The sequence below is a fragment of the Musca domestica genome, unplaced genomic scaffold (genome assembly GCF_030504385.1).
Source record: "Musca domestica strain aabys unplaced genomic scaffold, Musca_domestica.polishedcontigs.V.1.1 17, whole genome shotgun sequence".
In the NCBI taxonomy this organism is placed as follows: Eukaryota; Metazoa; Arthropoda; class Insecta; order Diptera; family Muscidae; genus Musca; species Musca domestica.
Genome location: NW_026712230.1, coordinates 1,450,291 through 1,465,714, shown reverse-complemented (window position 1 = coordinate 1,465,714; position 15,424 = coordinate 1,450,291). Strand labels below are relative to the sequence as shown.

The 15,424-nt window shown below is 35.5% G+C and overlaps 1 protein-coding gene across 9 annotated transcripts in view; it reads left to right on the top strand.

Annotated features, from left to right (window-relative positions):
* Window positions 1-15,424, top strand: part of LOC131801561 (transient receptor potential cation channel trpm-like) — a 153,171-nt gene that overhangs the window by 67,123 nt on the left and 70,624 nt on the right. For 4 of the 9 annotated variants that reach the window (XM_059120349.1, XM_059120347.1, XM_059120346.1 and 1 more), the window contains exon 1: window positions 8,542-9,227. The exons of 4 other annotated variants lie outside the window; for them this stretch is intronic. In XM_059120349.1, the coding sequence (XP_058976332.1) occupies window positions 8,970-9,227 (258 nt within the window). In that variant the 5' untranslated portion in view covers window positions 8,542-8,969. Of the gene's footprint in view, window positions 1-8,540; window positions 9,228-15,424 lie in introns of those variants that run through there. One more of the 9 variants, XM_059120344.1, reaches the window with a different exon arrangement.

The following is a 15,424-nucleotide window of genomic DNA, read 5'->3' as shown; positions in this document are numbered from 1 at the left end:
CCGAGCTGAGTCGATTCAGCTATGTATGTCCGTCCGTCTGTCCATGTTAATTTGTAATCACTCTACAGTTCGCAATTATTGCCCTATTCTCACGAAATTGAAAATGTAGGTGGGACTGGGGCCAGAATAGAACCCTATTTCTTTTGGAGATGAACTCATAACATTTAGGGTTGAAATGGACCAAAAACTGAAAAATTTAATGATTTTGCAATTGCTCTACAGGTCACAATTATGGACCAATCGACGCGGAATTTAGCATGGGGCTAAAGATTAGGGCTGGGCAGAAGCCTTCCAATTTGGTCATCGAGTAATATTTAGTGGGTGAAATAGACCATAACATTTCTGTTAAATAAAAGTCAAATTTTATATTAAACCGCGAATATTTTTAATCCCGGATATATATAGCGAAATAAATACAATGTATATATACAAAGGAAGGGGATGTTAGCCAGAATGCTTATATCTTATGAATGGCTTGATCAATTGTGACAAATGTTGTCAATTCAGAATGCCCTCTTGGCATAAAACTATAAAATCTAAAAAAAATCGGATAAAAAGATGCTAATAATGATATTAATATAGATTTTGTATTATTTTGTGACATATTTTTATTTTTTTCATATTTTTTTTATCGCATGTGATTTTTCCAATTTGACTTAAAATATTGAAGTGTATATTTTGTAATATTTTTTCACTTTACAACACAGGTTGGGGTTATTATATGCAGATTGCAATTATCGTCCGATCCTCACGAAAATTTTCACAAAGGTAGGGTTAGGCTCAGAAGGGCTAGGTATACCGTTTTCATAGATGTCTGCAATATATTTGAATTGAAATGGACCAACATTTAAAAACGTTCCTGATTTTGCAATCGTAATAAAGGCCACAAATAGAAACCAAAAGACACGAAATATCGCATGAAGTTAGAGTTATGTTAGCGGGAAGAATGGACCACTACTTTTGTGTGAAAAAAATACCAACATTACTTACAGGCGATATCCGAAATACACAAAAGGCGAACTTCTGACTTTTGTATGCTGATTTCGTTGATGAATATTGCCAAATATCGCAGACAAGCAAATCATATAGATGAGTCTTAATTTGGAGATACAGAGGGCCTCTTCCTTTTGGAGATGATCACAAAATATTTAGAGGTTCAAATGAACCAAAAACAGAAAAAATTTCCTGATCGCACAATAGTATCCAATCGACATGCCTGAGAAGAGAGTTAAGGACAGGGAAGAATACTAGCATTTTGGTTGACCATTGGATTATATATAGACGAACCACAACAACTAACAGCACGACGAGGTGCGTAAATATTGGACAAATGTCCCTGGCCAAATTGCTATGGGTAATATCTGGACAGTGCTCCGTGACATAATTTCAAAAGCGAAATCATCCAAAATAGGTTTGGACATAAGAAGGCTTCTAACATATTGTTGTGTTGTAGGGTATCACATGGTCGGCCCCGCACGACTATAGCCTTTGCTTACTTGCCTCGAAGTCATATTATACAATTTTATTTGGTTCATAGTTAGTATGATCTACTTTACATAAATTCCCAATATAAACTTGTTTGTTACGGGAGCTCTACTAAATATGAATAGTGGTGTAGGAAATCTTTTGACCTATCCTTACTGGTTCTTGTTTAAGTTCTAAATACGTAAATCTGAAATTGTTTATCAGATTGCAGTTTTTGTAACACATAATTTAAATTTAATTGACAATCAAAATAATTTACCGTTATGTGGAAGTTAAGTTACCCAACCCTTTGACAAATCACTTAAATTCGAACACTTTTTATTATTTAATTATTGATTGACAACTGTTTTCGTAGAATGAATCAGCTTTACGCTCTTCATTTCCTTTCAAATGCATTTATCATTTTTTCTTTTATTACCTTTAATTTAATTACGTTCCGAAACAAAAAAAAAAAAAAAAAAAAACGAAAGCATCACCAAAAAGGAATTTAAATACAGAACATATGTCAACATTGTCATTAATTAGTTTTTCGAGTCGTAGATTTTTAATTACTCTGGACTACTAGTCTAGTGTCCTTATTACCGGAGATTTCACTGAGTAAATAATAAAAACGAATTGTTTTATTTTACAACACTAAATCAGGAATACTGATTAATAGTGTGAGTGTATTAATGCTGATACTTAATTAAGTTAAGTACATTATTTCAATTTGCTACTGAAGTATGTGAATTACTAGATTTTTTTAAATCTCAGAATAATGTAATAAACAGTGGAGGTAAGTGCGTCCGTATGTGCTTCCCTTTTTTGCATATGACAAATCATTAGATAAATCTTACATTCAGGGATTTTTCAGAGATTCTTTTTTATGTAAATTGTCGATAATTTTTACACTAGCGTTACATGATGTCATCAATTTCTTATTTTGGATGTGTTGTCAATTATTTGTCACGACATATGACACCAATTCTTCGCCATGACGTTTGCCACCAACTCATTCTGAGACTTATATTAAAGTTAAAACTCTACTTTTGACACCTTTCGCCTAACATGTTAATTTTATCTTACTTTCAGACGTCAGACGTCGAAAAAAGTCCGAGGCAAAATTAATCAAAATATTAGGCCATATTTTCAATTTTAATTTGGGAACCTCGATGAAAATATTTATTTGATAAAAAAATAAAATAGAGATTTTTTTCCTTGGTGACTAAACTTTATGAAGTTATTTTTTGTCTTTGACGTTATCCTTCTGAAATAATACTGTTATATGTACAGGCTGAGATGAAAAAACTGCAACCAACTTAAGACTTTTGTCATTTCTAAGCCACTCGTCCGACAGATGTTAAACTTATTCCAGTGATAGATCATTATATTGTTTATAAGCTAACAAAAGCATTTTGGTGACAATTTTCCAGAAAAAAAGTTATTCGCGATGGAATTCAAGCGTGATAGTGTGATTTCTTTATATTTGGCTGGGAAACCAGAAGTAGCTATCTTTAGAGCACTCCAGCATTTAAATGTGAATAAATCTATTGTGTCTCGTAGCATCGCTCGTTACCGTGATACTGGTAGCGTAGCCCGACGTCAAGGAAGTGCGCGGAAGAAAATAGCAACATCAGATTCTGCTATGGTTCGAAAAGTAAAGAAGGGACTTGATCAAAACCCTCGTCGCAGTAGTCAAAAAATGGCTCGTGAGCTGAACATATCGCAATATTCCACTCGGCAAATATTGAAAAATGAGCTCGGGGTAAAGCCATTGAAATTCCAAAAAGTGCAAGAACTTACATCACAATGGAAAGAAAATAGACTCAAAAGAGCTAAAGAGTTGCGACGCTTGGCCGAAAGTGGTGAACTGCCGAATTTGGTTTTCTCCGATGAGTAAACATTCGTTGTTTACTTGCCAAAGGGGTCAACTGAAAATGTGTACCTTCGGTTGGCCACCAGAACTCAAGCGCCGGCCATGCTGATGCTGTAGGCCGCCATAATCGACCGTGGCATCAGAATAATTGCCGATTAGCGCGAAAATTTTATGGAGGGTGTATTGAAGCGTTGGGCATGCAAACATTTTGGCCGCAGACCTTGGACATTCCAACAGGACTCAGCACCATTGCACTCAGCACGTGCTACCCAAGAATGGTTACAAAATGAGGTTCCCTGCTTCATTTCCAGCGCACAATGGTCACAAAGTCTCCGGATACCAATCCGTTGGACTATTGTGTCTGGAGTATTTTGGAAAGCAAGGTTGGTACTAAAAAATATCAAAGTGTTGATCACCTCAAGCAAGCACTTCGACGGGAATGGGCCAAAATTCCGCAGAGCAACATTCGGACAGCGTGTGACGGTTTCATTGGCCATTTGAAGGTCATAATTCGTGCCAAAGGTGACAAATTCGAACAACAAAGGTGAACTTCGATTTCAAATACTTTTAAAGTACTAGTCATATTTTCTAGTATTTTTAATTCATAGTACGTAGAAATATAGGTCCACTTTTTGTTATAGCCTTCATATAAAGTTATCCCCTAATTCTATTTATTTCGAGTTTGTTTTGCCAAATTTTCAAATCAATTTGGCTTCCATTTTACGTTTTGTTTCTCAACACGTTTTTCCGAGTAGTGCCATATTTACCGATCGTTAATTGTTCTGGAAATTCAATCTCTTTTTCGATTAAGTAAAAATATACGTATCACAACTTCATCTGAACTCAAGCAACTGCTATAAAAAGATTAGCAGTGATATTATTCCTATGGGACCTTTTCCAAATCATTTTACTGGTTTAGTATCATATTGAATAGAAGAATCATTATATATTTATGATGAATTCATAGATGAAATTAAAACTACATAATCAATATATGAAATATACCATGCTAAACATTCGTTTTTTTATGATCCTTCAGGAAACGTAGCTTTTAATCTGTGACAGATATTCCTCCTCATTACCCTGTATTGAATATGTGTAGGCTATAATTGCTTCAGAAATAATAAAATTAGCTAATCATTGTTGCTCATGTACAAACACACACACACATATGCATATTCTTCTAAATCCGTATTCAAATAATATTTTGATTTTGTCTTCTATATCACAATCTAGCCCATTGTATATTGTGTCGCTATATATTGACACAATGTTATTTTGTCGATGTTCGGTAGAAAATTATCTCAAATAATGCTATTATTGGATTTCGTAGATACAATTTTCATTTTTCATGTGTGCGTTATTAAATTCGCATGGCCCACATTGCCATGGTGTCCTTAACAGTCCTGTGTGGCGTTGTTGTGCAAAATTTATGATTATGTAGCAGTGGCATGGCACGGTTATGTGCGTGTGTTTCGGTCGTCGCTCAATGGAGTTGCCCCATAAAATAATATTATTTTAACAGGATATCAAGAGCACTCTATTAGTAGAACTCGATGGCATGCAATCCAGGTGATTATTAATATCCTAATAAGCTGACTTTAAGCTATACACTTACCTGCTGTAGTGGTGGTTTTGAGAAACTCTAATGAAATGAATTTCAATTTTGGTCTTATATTATATGAAATGTTTTAAATACTGCGGAAAACGCAGGGATTATGTGAGCTTGTTGCACCATACAGTTTTAGTAGTGATTTTATATGAGGGTATATTTCGAAACATTTTTCGTAACGTCAAATAAATGTTGCTTGAATTTGAAAATGCGGTGAGACAATGGCAGCCAATGTTTACTCATATATCGGGGGTTTTAATACAATCTCAAATTTAATTGGCTTTATTTTGTAATTTTTCCAACGGAATATTGTTTTTGAAAAAAAAATTCCAAAAAATATTTAAAAAATATTACAGTCGAGGGGCTTTTTAGGTTTTTAAGAAATAACAACAGAGCTTGTTTTTAATTATGACTTAGATGGTATTTCTGGGTCTATGTAAAACAAGTAAAAAAGCTGTTGATTTCGGCTTGTCCGAATTCTTAATACAATCCGCCACATGGAAGGAACTTGAAATTTAAAAAACAAAATTCTTAAACTACCACTTAAATGAAAACCGTTATATGGGGGCTATACGAAGACGTGAACCAGCATACAAAAATTTTTGTTATAGGCTGCAGTACCTATTACGAACTTTAATTATGAAACTTGAAATAATTCCGGTAAATAATGTCACTAAACTCATGAAAGTACCGAATATAGGGAGGTACCGTTATATGCGGGCTATACGTGAACGTGGACCGACATGACCCATTTACGAGCTCAAACTGCCTATAGGTAAGCTATGCATGTATGCAAAGTTTTAGCCTTCTATCTCAATTCGTCCGAAAGGTAGCGTGACTACAACAGACAGATAGGCGGACATCGCTAGATCGTCTCGAGGAATGACGGATAGAATGGTGGAGGGTATAAAAATTGAAAACAGTAAAAAAACAACATGACGGGTAATTCTAGATTGATGCCACACCCACATTTTTGGTGTACATCAAACCTGTGATAGTATGATAATTTGCCTCAAAAAACTTAAAAAAAAACAGTAAGCAAAGACTATAGTCGTGCAGGCCGACCACCCTACCCTACACCCTACAACACTATAATATATTGGAAAAGGTGAAAAATATTACTAAACGTAAAATTCAATATTGTAAGTCAAATTTGAAAAAATCTCATGCGATAAAAAATATGACAATAAAATAAAAAATATAAGAAAACCAGTTGAAAGCAGTAAGTTCGGCCGGGCCGAACTTTGTATACCCTCAAACATTTGGAACGAATTTTGAAATAAAATCCTTAAAAAATTCTGTTAAAATTTTAAAAATGCCGAATATATAAAAGGAGGTACTGGTATGTGGGGCCTATACGAAGACCTGGACCTGCATAGAGAATTTTCCGTCTAAGACTGTAGTTCTCATTACGAGCTCTAAATACGTAATTTGAAACAATTCCAGTGAATAATGTCGCTAAAATCATCAAAATACCGAATATAGGCAGGTACTGATATATGGGGGCTATACGAAGACGTGGACCTGCACAGACAATCTCCTGTCTTAGGCTGTAGTATCCATTTCGAACTTCAAATACCAAATTTGAAATATCGCTAAAATCATCAAAGTACCGAATATCGAATATAGCGGTACCTCCCTATATACGATATTTTGATGATTTTAGCTACATTATTCCCCGTTTATTTCAAGTTTTTGAATTTGAATATGGTAATGGTTTATGACAAACAATGCCTATGCTGATCCTCACCACATAGGACACAATAAATAGGCTATATTCGGTATTTTTAAAATTTAAACAGAATTTTTTAAGGATTTTATTTTTTGAAAATTTCCAAATTCGTTCAAAATGGTGGAGGGTATTCAAAGTTCGGCACGGCCGAACTTGCTGCTTTTTAACTTGTTTATTCAAAATTTTGACACTTTGTGGGGGAGTTACCAGAAGTTGTGTTGTCAAAAATATTGTGATGTGGCAAATTTTGAAAGAAATCAGATGCTTATTTCGGATTTTATAAGAGTTATAGTTATTCCAAATTTTGACCCTTTGCGTGCGAGATGATAAAGTGGACCGATATTGTCCATTTTCGCACCTCGCATAGCACTGAGACAAACATTAGGGCTTCCAAAGTTTGCACATTATTGGTTGATCCTTTCATGTTCTATACGGTAAATAGGGGAATACTCCAGACTTAAGCAATTAAATTATTTTCGGTGAAAGTGTTGATCATTTGTGGGGGAGGTACCAGAAGGAGTGGACGATGTATACCATCTCCGAATTCGATCTTAGTTTGACAATAATGTTATGATGTACTAAGTTTCAATCAAATCGGATACTCCAGGGTTTAAAACCGTTATTTCTATGAGGCAAGACTTTGTCTATCAAATGATATATACACTCTGTAGCCATATGGATGAGCGTGTAAAAAACGAAGAGGATATAAACAGCTTAGGTTCTGCAAACTTCCTTCAGCTTTTCCTTTAATGCGATTTTGAATTTTTCAATTTCGTAGTTTGACGTCAGACACCGGTTAAGAGAATGCCTCGTGCAGTAAAAAATGTCATTACCGAATAAAGGGTTTATTAAGTACACCTTGACACTAATTTACAAAACAGCAATACGTACTGACCAACTGCCACCAAGAACCAATAAATAATTGTCGATGTTTTTCTTACTTTTGGCAATCGTTGCTACGCACACACTGCGCCGACGGTACTCATTACTTGGTAATGACAAGAGAGAGAGAGAAAGATTAAGTTATTTTTGCTTTATAATTTATTAAGAAATAACACATTATTTTCTCCCAGTTTTACAAGGGTAGGGATAAGTGACCTGGCCGCATTTTGATTTTTCTTACCGTTTTTTTTTTAATTAAAATCCCGCCATAAATTATAATCAGCTGCGAAAGTTGTGTTTAAGATAAATTTCCGAATACGTTGTTTAAAGTAACTTCTTATAATTAAATTTACAATTGTCAGTTCAACAAAATTATAATCAGAGAAACAAAATAATTGAAAATTTTGAAATAATGTAATGAACACGAATTCCGAAATAATAAACGACAATACCCCAAAGAAAAGATGTTGATAATTTAATTTTGCCCTAGTCCCATCCCTAACGACAAAATCTATCTCGAACATGACAACACCTTTGTCATTTTTGTTTGATTTCAAATCAATGTCAAATAAGTGAGGAAAAAGGCTATTTGTCATCTAAGCGCAGGAGTTTTCTTTCGATTTTCACAAGTTAAGCTAAAACGAAATATTCTTGTCTTTGTATGGGTTTGTAATCTTTGTATCGGCTTTCACTGTAGGAGTGATTGTGCCTACCAGTCAACCAACGAAATGCATATGATTTGGTTTTGACCATGTTCTCTCTCTCTCTCTCTCTCTCTCTCTCTCTCTCTTTGGCTGTTTGTTTGACTCTCTTTCTACGCACACACACACTCTGCTATGATGGTGTGCGTGAGTTAGCTCATGTGGAAATCTAAAAACAACATGGATATCATCATAAAAATAATCTCGGCAGCATCCATGGCTGTAGTCGTCGTTGTCGTTATCGTCATCTCCACCGGCTGTGTAAAGGTGACACTGTTGCGGGCGGCATCGTTGCAAGCGGATCTCAAACAAAACATTGACGCGTACCAACAACCAGTATTCATTCATTCTTCATTCCATGACCAAAGGCAACTTTTGGACCGGAAACTCGCCGTGTGACTACCGACGACCACCTACCGACAATCGTTTAACCAATTCGGATTGTTTTCAGAACGAAAGAACGAAAAAAAAACACAAAAATATTCAACTGTTTTCTGAATTTATTTGATTAAAGTGAAGCCAACACGTTTTAATGGCATCTCTCGGTTCCGTGTCCTGCTCTGCTTAACGTCGAACGTGAACAACCAAACCAAGCGCAGAACTATGCAAAAAAAATTAATTAAACTGAAATCATCCAATTAAACACCGTTGCCATCGTTACTGGACTCTTGCGGTGTTGCTACTCCCGCCGCCAGCCACACAATGCCCGTAGATTCACCTCAATTAGCACAAAAGTATCTGAGACGTGTGTCGAAAGATTTCTCCACCGTGCGCCGCTTTAGCTCGACTCCGGCCGATGCCGGTGACGCGTCCGCAATACCCAAAGTTTCGCCAAAGGGAATACGTTCGCGTCGACATGCCCGCAAGCGCTCTTCCATCTCTTCGACACTTAGCAAAGTGCTGGTTTTAAATGTTCGTGATTTATTACGTGCAACATATACGAGGGATAACGACGAGGAGGTATATATACAGACAAACACCCACCCAACCCCACCTACCACTCCACTATATAAGTATTTATAGAATTTTTGCTTGTTTTTAATGTTGTTAAACGGCAAACGCCAATTCTCTCTGAACGGTGTTGTTGTTGGAGGAGGAGGAGGATGAGGATGGTAAACTAGTGGCAAACGAGATAATGAATTTGTGGTTTAAATATTTATTGGGTTGCTACCGAAAGTTTGAACAATTAGTTGAAATGTTAGTAAGTGGTGTTTCGTAGATTTGGAGGTGAAAAAATAATATTTCTGTACATTAAAGACAATTTTATAATAATTTTGGCGAAAACGACACATCCCACCCTTCGTAAGTTCCTTCTAATATTGCTTAAAACACCAATAAGTGTTTGGTGCCGTTATATTCAAAAACGTGGAACTACTTCTAAAATTTTGCTAAACAATCAGGATTTCCAAATATCAAATAACAGTCACTTCGACTAGAAATTTGACTGGGAACTTAAAATAAATAGGGAATTTTATATCCACTAAGAATCCAAACTATAAAATTACAGCAAATTGGGATCCACATTCATTTCTTTTTGCAGGGTGGGCTAACCTATGAGTAACTTAATCTACAAAATGGAATTAATTTGGATGGTAAATTTATCTGACACCTTAAATTGTGGTTATATCAAAAGGTGGACCCTATGTCTGTCGGTTAAGCAGGGTGATGGGCAAGATAACTGTCAAAGGGAGTATTGAATTATGTTCAAACTTAGTATATCGTAATATTATTATCAAACTTAGATTGAGTTCGGAGATGGACAATATCGTTCTACTTCTTCTGGTACCTTCCCCACAAAATGTCAAAATTTTCTCAATTACCTTATAGAAAAAAAAGAACCGTCCAATTTTGTGCAAACTTTGCGAATTCTAATATTTTTATCAGTTTTAAATAAAGTCCATCGGATCAAATTGGGCCCCTTACAAATATTCCATGATTTCACTTTAGATTTCCAAAATTACCAAAATATAAATGTGTGTATAGATGTATATAAGTTAAATTTTGTTTCCGAAATCGGATATAGCGGAAGATAACCTGGCAGTTTTCTGGGATCTCTGATCTAGTTTGTTGTTCTAGAAAAACACATCTTTAGTTTTGTACGAAGTAAAACCAAAGCCAGGCTCATACTTCGTTTATATTATCATTAAACATACATAGGGCCTAAATTTTTCTGAATATACGGGATGAGATAAAAAAAAACTGAAACAAAATCAAACGCCATAATGTTTCTTTTTTTTTGTAATTTAATTGAATGATAGCAAAAAATGCCGGAAATAGCATCAAGTTTTAGAATAAATGTATATTTGTTCGAATTGGTCGCCTTTAGCACGAATTATGGCCTTCAAACGGCCAATGAAACCGTCACATGCTGCCAGAATGTTGCTCTGTGGTATTTTGGCCTATTCCCGGCGAAGCGCTTTCTTGAGGTGATCGACACTTTGGTATTTTTAGTGCCAACCCTGCTTTCCAATATACTCCAGACACAATAGTCCAACGGATCGGTACCCAGAGATTTTGGTGGCCATTGTGCGCTGGAAATGAAGCGAGGAACCTCATTTTGTAACCTGTTGAAATGTTTAAGGTCTGCGGCCAAAATGTTTGCGTGTCAAAGCTTTAATATACCCTCCTGAATATTTTCGCGATAATATTCGGGATTTATTCTGATGCACGGTCGATTAATACAAGCGGATAGCGACCATCGGCTGTTATTGCGGCCCACACCATTACCATGGCCGGTGCTTGAGTCCTGGTGGCCAACCAAGGGTGCAAATTTTCAGCTGACCTCTTTGGCAAGTAAACGCGAACATTTTGTTTGTTTACAAACTGCTGGACAACGAATATCAGCAGTTCACCACTTTCGGCCAAGCGAAGCAACTCTTTAGCTCTTTAGAGTCTATTTTCTTTCCGTTGCACTGAAGTTCTTGCACTTTTTGGAATTTTAATGGTTTTAGCCCTCGTTTTGCAATATTTCGATTTGTGTAGCTCACGAGCCATTTTTCGGCCACAGCGACGAGGGTTTCGATCAAGTCGCTTCTTTACTTTTTGAATCATTTCTGTTGATGTTGCTGTTTTCTTCCGTCCACTTCCTTGACGTCGGGCTACGCTACCAGTATCACGGTAACGAGCGATGGCACCAGACACAAAAGATTTATTCACATTTAAATGCAGTTCACATTATTAAAATGATCGGTGGGATGTATCGATCTGGTCTTCCCTCAATTGTAACCTAACATTGCCGCAAAGAAAAATTCGCTTTTGGAAGAAAAAGTGGCATCCAACTTCTTCTTTCAATCAAACTCATGCAAACTTTGTTAGTGTAAATCAGAGCTTTAAAATCAAAGACATTCGATATTCGTTAGGACACCCTAATGTCCGCTAATTTTATTGTTTTTCTCGCAAAACTAACTACGCTTTGTCTTCATTACAATTTTCATTCTTTTAATTTGCGCCTTTGTGTGCTGCAAGTCATTTTTATCAGCTCGAGGTGATAAAACTGTTTTCACCGTTTTACACCCACACGTACACATGCTTAACTACAGACATGCAGCAACCGGCTATACAACCAACCGATGCTAAATACTTTCGTGCTGAGAAATAAAAACTTAACTTGGCAGAACTCTAATAAACATTTTCGCATGTTTCGCAAGTCAAAGTTTGATAGAAGTTAACAGCAAGTTTTCTTTTGTTGTTTTTCTCACTGTTGTGGCATTAACAGCACGAATCATCCATCCACCCGGCTAGACCTCCCGTTCATCGGGGAATTAACAACGAAAATCATCGTGATTTTCGATTTCTCCCTGCAGCTGGAATAAAGTCACAGATAATGATACAATTTCATTAAAACTAAATTTTGTTGAGAAACTTTTAAAAGTTATTGTTTATCCTCGATATATGAGCGGATACACCCCTACTCTATCGTATAAGAGTGTGAAAAGGAAACCACCCTAGAACGGATGGCTTCGGGGAGGAATTGTTTAATTTTAGTTTGAAACTTGACTGTTTCAAAGGAGAACATGTCTTTAAAAAGAATTGAATTTAATTATCGCCTGTCTTGCAGCTGCTTAATTTGTGTAAAAAATAATGTGAACAAACTTCTCAGACAAATCAACTAACATATAAATTTGGTGAATCGACATGTCATCTGTTACTCTGCAAAATTCTATTAATTGAGCAAAAAAAAATGTCCTTGCTCCTTTAGACATTTGGTGCATCAGCAAAATGTAGTTGTGAACAAGTCAGTAGTTTTATTGAACTTTACTCATATCAATGCTGTTGGTTTTAACTGTTTTTTTTTTTTTGTTCGAAATGAATGACGAACGTCATCACTCATTTTTCCACAAGTGGTGGACGATTGCTTACTATTTTTAAATGAAATGCTATATTAACTGCATTTTATTTCTTCACGATTCTCTTCGGACGCAAAAATATCTGAATGTCCGTATTGTATTGATTTCTGCTAAAATATAAAAATTTTGAAGATATTCCACTTTTCAACCGGCATTGCGTTGGAATCAAAAGTGGTGACCCAAATTTCTGCCATGACCTCTCATTTAGAAAAAGTTGTAGACGTTTCATTGCAAATAAACGTAGGAAATCCTAAACACAAGAGCTCTCAATGTAAGAGTTCGTTAAATAAATTTCAAATTTTCCAATAAATTATATTGGAAAATTCAGCTTCTTTTGAAGCTTGCCACGCGTGAGTTAAATTTTTTGATTCATACATTCCTCTAGCAGAATGCTTCATATATAATTGTATCAATTTGGGGCCATGATATATTTGTGCATATTGATTTGGCCTTAATGAAAAACAAAATCTCCATAACACGATTAAGCCCCTGGGGCTTATACCTTCAGCCATATGGACAATATCGGTCCATTAAGTACCTCCCCCATAAAGGATCCAAATTTAGGATAAATTTAACTCTCATAAAAGCAACCGATTCACTTCAATTTTCAAGCGTCTAAATACTTATACCTTCACTCATACAGGGGGTACATTTGATACGTAAAAACGTTCCTCATCGATATAACTGTTCTAGACCCCAGGTCTCTTTGGACCAAACACGTTTCTGGACGTTTGGAGTCGATCCGTCAGGCTGGCGGGTTCGCACGATCACTCTTGAAAAGTTTATCCGATTTGAACTTATTGTCAAACTTAATTCGAGATCGGAAATTGGCAATATCGGTCCACTCCTCCTGGTGCAAAGGTCAAAATTTTCATAGAAAAATTTCATAGAAAATAATAATCATAGAACAGAAGGAATCATTCAATTCTGTTCAAATTTTAAATCCGAAAATGGACAATATCGGTCAACCCCATCAAGTACCTCCCTCATTTCTATAATTATAACTTTTATAACATGTAAAATAACAGTGAAATTGTCTTCAAATTTCGGGCATCCTACTATTTCTACCAAAACAAACATTGGTGGGATGAGGGAATATTTCGGATCACTCCTTCTGGTACCTCACCCACAACGGGTCAAATAATTATAACTCTAATAAAATACTCTAATGAAATAAAAGCCCATTTCTCTTCAAACTCGGCACAAACCAATATTTCTACTAACGCAAGATCTATTGGGGGATGGTAGATATCGGCTCTCTCCTTCTCGTACCTCCCTCACAAGAGATTAAAATTTAGATTAACAATAATTCGCATAAAATTGGAAATACATTTTTAATTTTTGATAATAACATCATTATTAGATGAAGTGGATTAATTCAATCCACTATTCTGGCATTTTCCAAAAATTATCACACATCCCATATATTGGTGGATAGGTAGGTTGGTATAAAGGCAATATTACTGATTGTAACACGAGGAGTTTTTGATCAAATATTTAAACTCTCAATCGAGTCACTTCCTGATCTCAAAAAAGAAAAAAATATAATAATAATAATGAAAAAGTGGATTTTCAATTTTATTTTGTTATTTTTATTTCTAATTATATGAAAACGCTACTATCAAAATTTATTAGTATAGTTCTACGTTTTGCTACAGTCCTTGTTTAAAGTAACCCCCATTTTACGTACAGCTTGGGTGTTGGTCATATTTTTTCAAGCGACTTGGTTGAAAAGTTGTATTTTAGTTATTGCGAGGTCTTTAGCCTCATTTTTTATACCCCTGAGAGGCTATTGAATAGTAGGATTTGACGCGCAAAATTAATTACATATTTTTTTAATAGTGAAATTTGATGAAAAATATTCATATATTTGACGTCATCCTTCAGAAATAATGATTTGTAGGACTCACATGAATTCGTCTAAACCAGTAAAAGTGGGCCCATACATTTCATATTCACATATGACAGATCTCTCGCACTCGTTGAGAGATATAATATACATTTTAAAAGAATAGTTGACTTGTTTCTCAATCTATGAGATATATATTTATTGAACATTGTGACCCTTTGAGGGGGATTCCAGAAGGAGTGTACCAAATATTTCCCATCGTAACACCAGATATTTGGTTAATAAAAATAATTTGATGTGTGAAATTTTAAAAGAATCGGTTGCTTATTTCGCATTTTAATGGGGGATATAAATTCCACCCGTTGTGGGAGAAGTAGCAGAAGGAGTAGTCCGTTCTTCATATCAGATCTTGTGGTGGTTGATATATTGAAATGTTTGAATCTTGAATACAATTGCACTCTTAATATACATTTCATAAGAGTTATAATTATTCAAAATGTTAACCCTTTGTGGCGAGGTATTTTATGGGGTGGGCCGATATTTTTCACTTTCACACCTGACCTGGCACAGACACTAATATTAGGATTAGGAAAGTATTAACAAACTCGGATGATATTTACTGTCAGAATTTTTACCTTTTGTGGGGCAGGTACTGGAAGGAGTGAACCGATATTATCGGAGATATATCGTCCACACCTGTCAGCTAGACGGACGGATGGACACGCACTAGATCGACTCCACATTTTCCAGAAAGAATTTGGTCTAAATAGACCTAGGGTCCATCGGCATCTATACCCTTTTTGGTCATATGGCAACTGGTTTTGTGGTGGATATGCTTTTTTCCAGTTTTCTATAATATATTGTATTTACTTTTGTTGTTTTCATTAAACGTGTCTCTCCAGAGATCTTATCCAATTATAAGTGGAAAATCGAAATTAGGTAAAAGTAGATTTGCTAGTAGA